The sequence below is a fragment of the Sciurus carolinensis genome, chromosome 10, assembly GCF_902686445.1.
Source record: "Sciurus carolinensis chromosome 10, mSciCar1.2, whole genome shotgun sequence".
In the NCBI taxonomy this organism is placed as follows: domain Eukaryota; kingdom Metazoa; phylum Chordata; class Mammalia; order Rodentia; family Sciuridae; genus Sciurus; species Sciurus carolinensis.
The window spans coordinates 139,600,044-139,611,074 of NC_062222.1; the positions used below are offsets into that span (position 1 = coordinate 139,600,044).

Consider the following 11,031-nt stretch of genomic DNA (forward strand, 5'->3'; position numbering starts at 1 on the left):
CATTTGTAAAGGTCCCTTTCTCCAGCTGGCCTGACTACTCCCCCAGCCCCTTCCCCAAGTCCTGTAACCATGTGACCCCCAAAGTCTGTTCTACAGCAAACCCTCCCCTGGCCCCCCATGGGGCCCTGTAATGTGCCAGACCAGTGTGGGAATGCAGAGCAGGCAGAACTGGACCCCAGAAAGTCACCTCCAAGGGTTTAAGAGCCTTAAGACTGGCTCTTAAGATGGGATGGGGGTTGCACAGACACAGAGCGGTCCCAGGTCCACCTGAGCCTGTTTCCTCCTCCATCATGTGCCTTCTCCCCACAAAGCTGCGCGGGGAGCCAGTGCCTGCCCCCAGGAGGCATCAGAGCCCATTTTACAGACGAGATAGCAACAGCAGAAGCCCAGACTCATTTTCTCTGTCAGGGCCTGCTGGCCCCTCACTGCCCTGCCCTGTGCTTCCACGACCCCTCCCAGCAGGGACTCGGGACATCCCAGAGCATCTGAACCCCTCACAGTCTCAGAGCCAAGCTGGTGGGCAGGGGCTGAAGCAGGGAGGGCATCCCGGCTGGGTCACTTGGACAGGTGTGGCCCCACCAGGCACTGCCTCCTGCTCTGTGGGGAGGCCCAGCAAAGCTGGCACCGGCAGGAGCAGAGGTGGTAGGAGGCTGGGGAAGGCCAGGGGTCGTGGCTCAGTGGTAGAGCTCTTGCCTAGCCGGGTTTGATTCTCAGCACCACATTTAAATAATTTTTTTTTTTAAAAAAGGTCCATGAACAACTACAAAAATATTTTTAAAATGAAAGTAGAACCTGAAGGAAGAATCAGGTGACAGGAAGAACAGAGGGAAAAGAGGGCCAGTCCAGAAGCCCCAGTGCCACCAAGAACACAAAACAAAAGTGGGGGAAATAGCAAAAAATAATCACTTCCCCACGCCACAAGACCTGGACTGCAGATTAAATCTGTCTGGGACCTTGCCTGCAAAATGCACCCTGTCACCTGCCCACCCTAGGGTAGAAAGACCACCTCCAGGAAGGGTGGGAGGGGACCAGGCTCCCGAGAGTCCCCGCGGCAGGAGAGCCCATAACCCACCACCCATCCTTCCCTTCAGCAGGATTCAGGGCCCCAGCCTGTGCTGAGCCCTGGCCAGATAGGCCTCACCCTCCTAGGCTTTATGACCTGCAGAGATAAGCACTCTAGTACCTCTTAGGGACAAACCTAACAAAAGCCAGCAGGGGTAAAGGACTGAAGAGTGAGCAGTCACAGAGGCTGAGGGGTGACTTGGTGGAGAGAAGGCAGTCCAGCAGGTACAAAGGCCCTGAGGTGGAAGGGTCTAAACTATGAATTGAATGTGCCAGCAGAAGGTACTTGCAGGCAGACCGACGCAGAAAGTTTTCTTACCACACACTTCTACAAGGCTATGTGAAAACGGGCAGCTGAAAGGACAAGGTCTTCCACACCAAGACAAGCATGGAGGGTGGCTAATCAGCAGTAGGAATGTCCAGCTGCTGGGAGCAGGACCGCAAGGAAGGACCCACAGAGCGTGGGCAGACGCCCTGAGTCCACAGGGACCACCTGACACTGGGCAGGGTAAGGATTTGAGAAAGGTGTGTAATGGAGGAAGTAAGGCAAACACAAAGTCCAAGAAAATAAAAGACGACTGGGAGGCAGTCCCCCTGGCTGGCATGCTGGGAGTTACCTTCTCCTGCAGACTCTACAGATGCCCTTATAGAACAGCCTGCAGACAGGTGGAAAGCTGGGTCGAGGCTCCAGGACAGCCTAAGGCCATTGGCCTTAACCACATGGGAAGCTCAACTCCTTCAAAATGCTGGTGCGGGCTCCCTCCACCTGTGCTCCTTGCAGGAAGCCGAGGTCAGGCCTGCTGCAGCCGTGACTGACCCTGTCTTGGTCAAGGTCACCAGTGACCAGCGTTGCGCCATCCTCTGGTGCAGTCCTGGTGTGTGCGTACCCTCAGCAGCAGCTGTCACGTGCCTGCCATCGGGACACACCTCAGCCCTGCTCCGTCTCCTCCGGGAGCCATCTCACCTCCCTGACCTCAGCTTCTCTCTTCTGTCCACACACTGGCCACCCAGTTCTCTCTCTGGCCCCCTCATCCAGTGGGGTGTGCTGGTCTGGTGGCCTCCAGATCCCATGGTTGCCCTTGCCTCCTCCCACTCCCCTCCAAATCCCACGGGTTGTTTTCAAATACCTCTGGGACCAAGTGCCTCTGACCCTGCCTGCTGCCCAGCTCCACCACCCCCTGCAGCCCTGGTGGGCAGCTCCGCACAGGGCCGTCTGTCCTTGCAGGAGCTCACCCTCCCCACAGCCAGAAGCGCCCTGCTCAGAGGCTCCAAGCTGTCTCCCCACCTCTGCGCCCGCTCCTGCCCCAGGTCCCTGCTGGCAGCACAGGGACATGCCCACAAGCCTCCTGGCCCTCCACCCCAGCTGTTTCCTACGGGTCATCCAGGGCATCTCCCCGGAGAGCATCCTACCACATGCTCAGTCATCCCCGTCTCCTATGGCGACAGGTCAGTTTGCACCAGGGCCAATGGCTGCCCATAAAACACACCCAGTTACATTTGAATTTTGAATGAGCCTGGGAAATACGTCCACTAACAGCATATTCCTCATTCCTGGATTCGAGTTGGTAAATCTGGAGAGCCAAGCCCAGACATGGCTACACTCCTAGCCTCCTGGAGTGGCCGTGTAGCTGAGACCAACAGCAGTAAGCACGGCCTTGCCTCCACAGCCGGGCAGGCACTGCAGGGCCCTGAGACAGGAGTGAGGACCTGCTGTGGCCTCAGTACCCCAAGTCTCTCCCTAGTCTGCAGCAGGGTTCTCCATGGACAACCATGTCCCCTCGCCATGGTGTGAGCTGCCTCCATGGTAGCTGGTTACTGCAGAACCTTGTAGAGGCTGCAGGCCAAGTATTGCCAGGCCCATCCAGCACAGGTCAGTGGTCTGGAGGCCGGGGGGATGGGGCAGGGCAGGAGCACTGAGGGAGGATCCAAGCACACATGCTCAGCAGAGGCCATAACAACACCAGGGACAGCCCCAGAGGCAGGGCTTGTGTTCCGTGCAGCAGTGACCAGGGAACTGGAACCCCAGACAGTCCAGGTGCTCCACCTGGGATGAGTGGCAGCTACCTAGGTGTTAGCCCTACTATGCTCCTGAATACCCACCCACTGCCCAATCCCCCTCTCTCTCCCAGTAGCCCCAGGGAACCCCAATTCCAGCCATCCCCACTCCCGTGTAGAGAAGCCCTGGGGCATTTCCTCTGGGAACTCACGGAGGTCAGGCCAGTTTCCAATCCCCTGGCCTCTAAACAAGGGCAGGCAGGCCAGGGGAGCAGGACCCAGACAGGTGCCAGATGTGGGTATGAATCAGTGCATGTGGACAGATGAGCCTGTCCACCTCTCAGCACTGGTGCTGGTGTGGGACATGAACCAGAAGGCCCCTCCCAACTGGAACATTTGGGGAAACCAAGGCCCAGAGAGGAACTCGATTGGGGCCCCCTGGGGGTGGCGCAGGGCTTTGGTGGCCAGAGCCGGAGACAGGACACAAGTGTGGTGGCAGGTGTTTATTGGCAGGATTAGCACTGGCGAGTCTTCAGCGCCCAGCTGGCCAGCAAGCACAAAGGGCCCGGCGCTCGGCCTGCAGCAGGAGGGCCTCTGTCTGCAAAGTAAGGAGAAGCCACGTAGACAGGGCGCAATCCCACTGACCATCTCCTTCCACCGACCACCATCAGGGGCCTCCAGGTCCCGCCTCCTGGCTGCCCCTCTGTCTCATCTTCTCTCTCCCGCTGGAGTCTCCCGCTGGGGACTGCTAGTGGCCAGCCCCTATGCCATAACCAGTCCCTGCCTTCTTCAGAGCCACCCACCCAGGCCTCCTTTGCCCTGCACCCCGCACTGTAACCCCCAAAGATAAGTTGGGGACAGTTCCTCCCAAGAATCCAGCTCCAGGCTGGGGGTGTGGCACCTCAGGCCTCCAGTGGGTCCTCTGCCACTCTGCAGGAAAGGGCACAGGGTTCGTGGGTGGGGCATCTCCCCTTCTCTCTACTCGAGGAATTCTTCGTCTTTCCAAGTAGCAGTGGGACAGTGCCCTTGGTTGAGCCCCAGGGTCTGAGGGATCCCGGTCTGTACCCCTGAAGGGGGCCCTGAGACGTCCAGTGCATGCATCACCCCGAAACCACCGGCCCAACCTGATCTCCATTCCTCACAGTCCATCCACTCTCTTCCCGACCTCAGATTCCTCTTCCCCAGGCCACCTGGGGGTCCTAGATCAGGGCTGGCATTCCTGGAGGGCCCAGCCGGCCTGTGAGGCCTGGTCGGGGCCCGAAACAAGGCACGCGCGGTGCTGGTGGGTGAGGCCTGCATCCCGGAATCCCGGGCAACCGCGGCCCGAGCGGGGCCGGTGCGGGCGGTGCTGGGCTGCGGGCCACCCTCGCCGCCGTCCTCTGCACACCGGCCGACTCACCCGCGCGTCCAGGCTGTAGGCCGTCTTCCGCAGGTCCTGCAGGGCGCGCTGCATGAACTCGAACGCGTGGCAGTCCACGCACGGGCGGCCTGGGGGCGCGGGCCAGCGTCACCGCGCGGCCGCAGAGTCCCGCCCGAGCGCGAGAAGGGTGCCCGTCCCCACCCGCGGGGCCGACCCGCTCCCGGGAACAAAGGCGGGCGAGGCGGGGCGGGCCTCCCACGCGCCCCTGGGCGCCGCCGCCCCGCCGGCCCTACGGGCACCTACTCTGCGCGGGGACGACGCTGCCGGCGGCGGGCTCGGCGCGGGCGCCCAGCAGCGCCAGGCTCAGCAGCAGCAGCAGCAGCAGCGGCGGCGGCGGCGGCGACAGCAGGGACCTGCACGCGGGCCGGGGGGCCATGGCCGAGGAGGAGCCCGGGCCGCCCTGCGGCGAGCGGGGGGTCAGCGGCGCCGCCCCTGCCGGCCAGCGCCTCCGGCCCGCACCCGCCGCCCCGGCCCACGGGCCGCACCCGCCCCGCCCCGGCCCCGGCCCGACCCCCGCCGCCCCCGGCCCGCCCGTACCGCGGTTCGAGGACCCGGCGACCAGCAGTGGGCGACTCGGGAAGACGCCCCGCGTCCGGCGCGCGCGCGCATGCGCCGGACCCGACCCCGCCCGGCCTGCGCCGTCGTCGCCATGGGAACCCCGGGGGCGCGGCCCGGGTACCCTGCCGTGCGGAGCTGCTGGGCGGGTCCCGAGGCCCGGGTGGGAGCCGGTGGACGCCGCGGCCCGGCTGCGGCCCGACCCGGGGTCCGGGGTCCCGGCGCACACGCCTGGGCCCCGGGCCTGCTCTCCGCCCGCGCCTTCCTCGGAGCCGGCGGGAGCCTAGCGCAGGGGCCACGCCTCCCGCGCTGTGCCCCTTGCGGGTGGTCGCCTGGCCGCCGGCGCCCTTCCCGGAACGCACGGGGTGGCTGGACTTAACCTGAGCTGCTAGCGGCCGCGAGGCGCCACGAGTGCGCCCTCGGCCCCGGGCTCCGCGCCTGCCGTGGAGCCCTCCCTCCGGGAGGCGAGCCCTCCAGCCCTGCCCGCCTCGCCCCCCGCAGAGTCGCAACCCCTGCTTCTTCCGCGATCCGCGGTCCGGCCAGACGCGATGTCCTCACCCTGAGCGAGGGTGCGGGAGGCCGGGTGCGGGAGGCCGGGTGCGGGAGGCCGGGTGCGGGACTGGGGAACTCGGGCCGGTCTCCGGACGCCTGGGAAGGCGGATGCCTTCCCGTCTGTCCAGCAAGTGCGCACTTCCGCGCGTCGCTTGCCAGCGAGTCCATGCAGGTGACAGGGTCAGGGGCGTCCCCAAGAGCCTCTTGGCAGAGGCCTTTTTCAACCGGTTGACCGCACGGTGCCACCACTGTCACCGTGTCCCCGGCACCACAAATAGCCGCGTCCTTTGGGAGAACTAGCCTCCCCAGAAGCAAGGGTCTGGCTGGACCTCGGGCTGTAGAACCGCACCTTGCCCGCATCGTGGTCGACAGTCTACGCAGGCCGTGTAGTGGGGAGGGCGTCCCCAGGATGGGGGTGGCCAGAAGGGCACCCCTCTGGCCTTGGGCACGCACCTTCTCCCACTCCTTCCACCCTGGGGCCCACTCCTGTTTCCTCCGAGGACCCAGGCTAACATGACCGCTGGACGCACACCCTGGACACTGGCGCGCGACTGTGCAGGTCTCCCATCCTGGAGCTGGGGCTTCCTGGGCGACGCGCACCCTCCTTGTCCGCGCGGGCCCCTGCCCTCCAAGGCCCTGGTGGTCTCTGCGCCTGGCTGCGCTCTTCCTCAGGCAGACTGGTTTCCTGCCTGCCCGAGCCTCTCAAGCCTTCTCGCCCCCTGCCCCGCAGCGCCTCTCCCCACTGTCCAGTTTCTTCTTTCTCTCCGGAGCCCACGCGGGTCCCCCCTGCCCTCGCCCTGCCCTCACACACTGGCCTGCCTCTGACCTTCCCTTGACCCCCACCTTTTCATGTCTTCTCCTCAGAACTGGACCCTGGGCCACTTCTCCACCTAGCCCGCCCTCTGTGACCTTATCTGGTTGACCGTGAAGGTCATGCAATGAGCAGCCAGGGCCTGTGTCCCCACCTCAGGTTCATGTGCGCTGCCTCTGGACATCTGCCCCTCAGGGCCCGTGAAGTAGCCTGCCCCCACCTTCACCTCTGGAAGGGCGCTGCCTGCTTGCCACACTCCACCAGAACCTGCTGTGGTCCTTCAGAAGTCCTGCCAGCTGCACCAGAGCCCACGGGTCTCCTCCCAGGGCCCCGCCTGCCAGTCCTCCTCTTCATCTGCCTGTGACCAGCTGCTCTGGTCCAGTTTCCACAGTCAGAGGGACTTTTTTTAAAATCATGGTAAAATATATGTAACATAAAACTCACCACTTCATCTTTTTAAGAGTGATTTGATGGTGTTGAGTACGTGTGTGGCGTCAGCAGTCCCACCACCCACCCAGAGAACTTTCTCATCTTTCCAAACTGAAGCGGTCCCCATTTAGGCAACAACACCCCTTGCCTCCCGCCCTGGCACCCGCATCTGCTTTCTGTCTCTGTTCCCTCCCAGGACCCAGGCTCACATGACCCGGGCCTGGCGTGAGTACCTCAGCTGGGATTTGCCTTTGTGAGTCTTGGCATAACATTCTCAGGTCCATCCGTTGCCTGTGGGGCATCCAGCTGGGGAGCAAGACACACAGAAGTAACGGGCAAAGACGAAAGTGGCCCTCAGTGGGTAGAGTGGAGAGGAGAGGGAGGAGGGGAGGGCCCCAGTGTCTGGAAATTACCATCGTAAAGGCTGAGCACGGACCTGATTGAAGACCGTACCCCACTTGCCCGTATTTGTTACCTTCTATACCTGATTGGAACAGTGTCCAATTTTCCCCCACTGGTTACTTTAGAAAACCTAACTAGGATACTGCCCACTTTACCCCATTGGTTATTTGGAATATGAAATCTGAGGAAATGGGACTTGTCTTAAACTGGGACATGGTGACTGCTTGCCTGTCTTGTCCTCCTGAGGCATTTTTCTCGTACCCCGCCTCCAGCATCTTGGTGCCACAATTTCCTTCCTCTATAAGGTGAACACTGTTCCTTGATGTGGATGAGCTGCATTTTGTTTATTTGTCTGTGGGTGGACACTTGGGTTGCTTCCATCTCTTAGCTATAGTGAATAAAGCCACCATGACAGAAGGACATTTCAAGTCATGGTCCCCTGTGTTCACAGCCTCTGCAGTGCCCCTCCACTCTGGAGGTAGTCCAAGTCCTGACCTGGATGGGAGGACTTCAAGGGCCACCTCCCTGTCCCACCCCCTTCCCTGCCCACCCCACACCAGCCAAGGCCCAGGTCCTTCCTGTTTCTATAGGTGAAGGCTTCTTCCCCATCCTTCAAGACTTCCTTTAGACCTTTCCTTCTTAGGGACACTCAGGCCATCTGCCTTAAGCAGCACAGCTACCAGTCCCCCACCTGTCCTAGTCTGTGGGGTCCGCCATAGCAAAAGACCGCAGGCCTAGGGGCTTAAACAAAGACGTGTACTATTCACATAGTTCTGAAGGCTAGAAGTCCAAGACCAAGATTCTGGTCAATTCGGTTTCAGGCCAGGGCTCCCTTCCTGACTTGCAGAGGGTCACCTTTGTTCTCACAAGGGCTTTCTTCAGTGGACGCACTCAGAAAGAGTAATAGAGAAAGCTGTTGTCTCATAAGGACATGTCTCATGAGGTACATCCTATCCATCGCGACCTTGCCTATATGGCCTCATTTAACTGTGATTACTTCCTCAGGGATCTTTAGTCCATTCTGTGTTGCTATAACAAAATACCTGAGGCTGGTACTGTTTTAGTCAGCTTCTTTGTTGCTGTGACCAAAAAGCCTGACAATAGTTAGAGGAGGAAAAGTTTATTTGGGGGCTCACAGTTTCAGTGATTCCTTCCAGGGTGGAGCCCCTACCCAGCCAGGGGCAATGGCCTCACTTCCTGAGGGTTCCACCAGCTAACCCCATAACCCTGGGGACACACTGCCAGCATGTGGACCTTTGGGGACACCCTCACCTCACACCCACACCAGGTAGCAGGCCTCATCTTCAAGTGCAACCGTATGAAGGCCAGGGCTCCAACCCAGGAGCGTGGGGAAGAGGACCTTTGGCTCGTGGTGCTGGCCCTCTGTCCCACCGGAGTTTCATCTCCCCTCCTCTGTCCTCTGATGGGAACGCCAGGCGACTGCTGAGTCCAGTGGTTCTGAGGCAGGACTGGGGTGGGAAACGGTCTGCCCTCTGAGGAGTTTGGCAGCTTCTGGGGACACCTTGGCCTGGCACGTGTCTGGAGCACAGGTGTGCGGGCCTGCGCAGGAGGGGCAGACCACGGTGCAGCCTGTGCAGCTACGGAAGGCCTGGCCCAGCTCCCCGGGAAGCGCAGCCTGGAGGGCTGGCCGCGAAGCCGGCTGTAAGGAGTCACTTCCACCAGGGCTTCCACCTGGTGGCAACTCCTGAGGCCACCGGCAGCCAGGAGGGCAGGAGCCCCCGAGGCCCCCGAGGCCCCCGAGGCCATGGGTGTGGGGTCTGGGTGCTTGGAGAGAGGAGCGGGCTGCAGGCGCCTGCCCTGAGTGAGCAGATGAAGGCGGCAGGGAGAAAGACTTCCGGTTGTGGCTTCATTTGGGAAATTGCCCTTGAGACCTGGGTCCTGGGGTTGGGGCCTGGCCGGACCTTGGCTTAGCTGCTGGAAATACCGGGCGCTGCTTAGATGCAGCTGGGCAAGGCTGACCACTTCTGCGGAAGGATGTGCTGCCAGCCTGGGCACCCCTGGGCACAGTCGCCTGCTCTGTCCCCGAGGCAGCACTGCCCCTTGCTCTGGTAGGAGGAGCTGGAGGGCGTCACATACACAGTTGCCTAGTCTTAAAATCAGGGCAGGCAAAGGGAAGGGCCACAGTTAATGACTACAATTGGATCTTACATCCCCATTAAGACTGAATACTACATTCTGAAAATGGACTGCCACACTTTCTATTTCTCAGTGAAGAACACAGCCTAGGAGATTCCAGAAAGCACCAGAAACAGACCCTAAAGCCGGCCCCATTTGCTCCCACCGCTGTAGCTGGGTGATTTGGGGCCTCTGAACCCTGCTCGTGGGGACACCAGGGAGGACAGATAAGTGCCACGTGCCTGCCGCAAGCTCAGCCAGGACCAGGCACTGGGACCCCTTCCCGAGTACACACTCCACAGACCCTCCACCCCAACTGTGAACTCAGGGGTCCACACCACCCTGACCTCAGTCCTGGGTCCCCTTCCCAGGAGGGGCCTGAAAGCAGAGGGGGAGCCTGGGAGTCACTGATGGATCAGATTCAGGAGTGAGAGGAAGAGAGGAGGCAGGGCAGGGGGCCGGGAGGCTTGGGTGAAGGACGGGGGTCAAGGTTGACCACCTTGGGTGAGAAGTTGGCAGCCCCTGAGCAGGGAGAAGAGACCCGAGGGCCAGGGCTCCTGGCTTGCAGACCCAGCTGGAGCCTCAGGAGCAAGACGCTTCTGCTTCTCTCCTGCCGAACAGAGTGGGAACGCCGCACTCCTCACAGGCTAGGAGCTGTCCTGGTGTCGGCAGAGCACAGCGCCCCGTCACGGAGGGCCTCACACAAGTGCCCACCAGATGGAACTGCTACCAACGTGGCCGAGAAACCATCAACAGGGAGAGTGGTTTTTCTGGCTCTGGAGAAGCAGTGCTCATGGCGACCAGCAAGAGCAAACCCAAGTCATGCAGTGTCCTGGTCTGAGGCCTCGGGAGCCCCAGGAAAAGGCCTCTCAAGAGCCAAGGATAGAAAGTGGTTAAAGCAAGAAAATGCCAACAAGGATTGGGGGGCAGAGAACAGCAAAGAGATGTGACCCATGCAGAGTTCAAAGGGACCGTACCTAATGCTTTTCTAAAGAGAAAGAATGTTGAAACTATCAGGAAACAGGAAAGATAAAACAACAAAAAAAGTAAAACTTCGAAAAATAACCAAATTGAAATTCTGGAGCTTAACAATATGATCACCAAAACCCAGTAAATAGGTTGGTTAAACATTGGACACTGATTAAGAGTATTAGTGAAGATAGAATAATAAGATGTCCAAAATTCAGAACAAATACATCAAAAGATTTTTTTCCTTTCTTTCTTTCTTTTCCTCTTTTCCTTTTGGAGGTGCAGGGGATTGAACCCAGGATGCTGAATCACTGAGCTCATCCCCAACCCTTCTTATTTTGAGACAGGGTCTTGCTATGTTGCCCAGACTGGCCTCAAAATGTGATCAATCCTCCTGCCTCAGCCTCCCAAGTCACTGGGATTCCAGGGGTGCACCACCACACCCAGCTCAAAAGATGGTTTTGAAATACATGGAAGACAAATGAAGAGACATGGCAGAGAGAGCAAGCAGGCCTAACATGAGTATAACGGGGCACCAGGAAGAAAAGCACCAGCAGAGGAGATGGAGCAAGAGTCTAGAAGAGAAGGGCTCAGAAGCTTCCAGAACTGACGGAAATGCCAACTCACAAATTCAATGACCCCAGTCAGTGCCAAGAAAAATTAACAAAAAGAAATTGACACGTGCTCTTCTGTGAGTGAG

At 60.0% G+C, this 11,031-nt stretch overlaps 1 protein-coding gene across 2 annotated transcripts; it reads right to left on the bottom strand.

The window, feature by feature from the left end:
- Positions 1 to 3,545: 3,545 nt before the first annotated feature.
- On the bottom strand, positions 3,546 to 5,701 carry C10H4orf48 (chromosome 10 C4orf48 homolog). 2 transcript variants are annotated; one of them, XM_047566970.1, is made up of 4 exons: positions 5,591 to 5,701; positions 4,721 to 4,877; positions 4,457 to 4,545; positions 3,546 to 3,655 (listed from the first exon to the last, which is right to left on the bottom strand). In XM_047566970.1, exons 2-4 carry the CDS (start codon positions 4,851 to 4,853, stop codon positions 3,590 to 3,592), a joined length of 288 nt encoding a protein of 95 aa, XP_047422926.1. In that variant the 5' UTR covers positions 4,854 to 4,877; positions 5,591 to 5,701; the 3' UTR covers positions 3,546 to 3,589. The 2 variants fall into 2 exon arrangements, with proteins under 2 accessions (XP_047422926.1, XP_047422925.1); XM_047566969.1 differs by lacking the exon at positions 5,591 to 5,701 and adding an exon at positions 5,015 to 5,172.
- Positions 5,702 to 11,031: the final 5,330 nt, after the last annotated feature.

Bases quoted from the DNA above. Each gene is read 5' to 3' on its own strand.
- C10H4orf48 (XM_047566969.1), bottom strand. From the start codon at position 5,128: ATGGCGACGACGGCGCAGGCCGGGCGGGGTCGGGTCCGGCGCATGCGC. The intron at 4,878-5,014 runs GTACGGGCGGGC...CGCTCGCCGCAG, and splicing joins CGCCGGGTCCTCGAACCGCG to GGCGGCCCGGGCTCCTCCTC. The intron at 3,656-4,456 runs GTGAGTCGGCCG...CTTACTTTGCAG, and splicing joins CCTACAGCCTGGACGCGCGG to ACAGAGGCCCTCCTGCTGCA.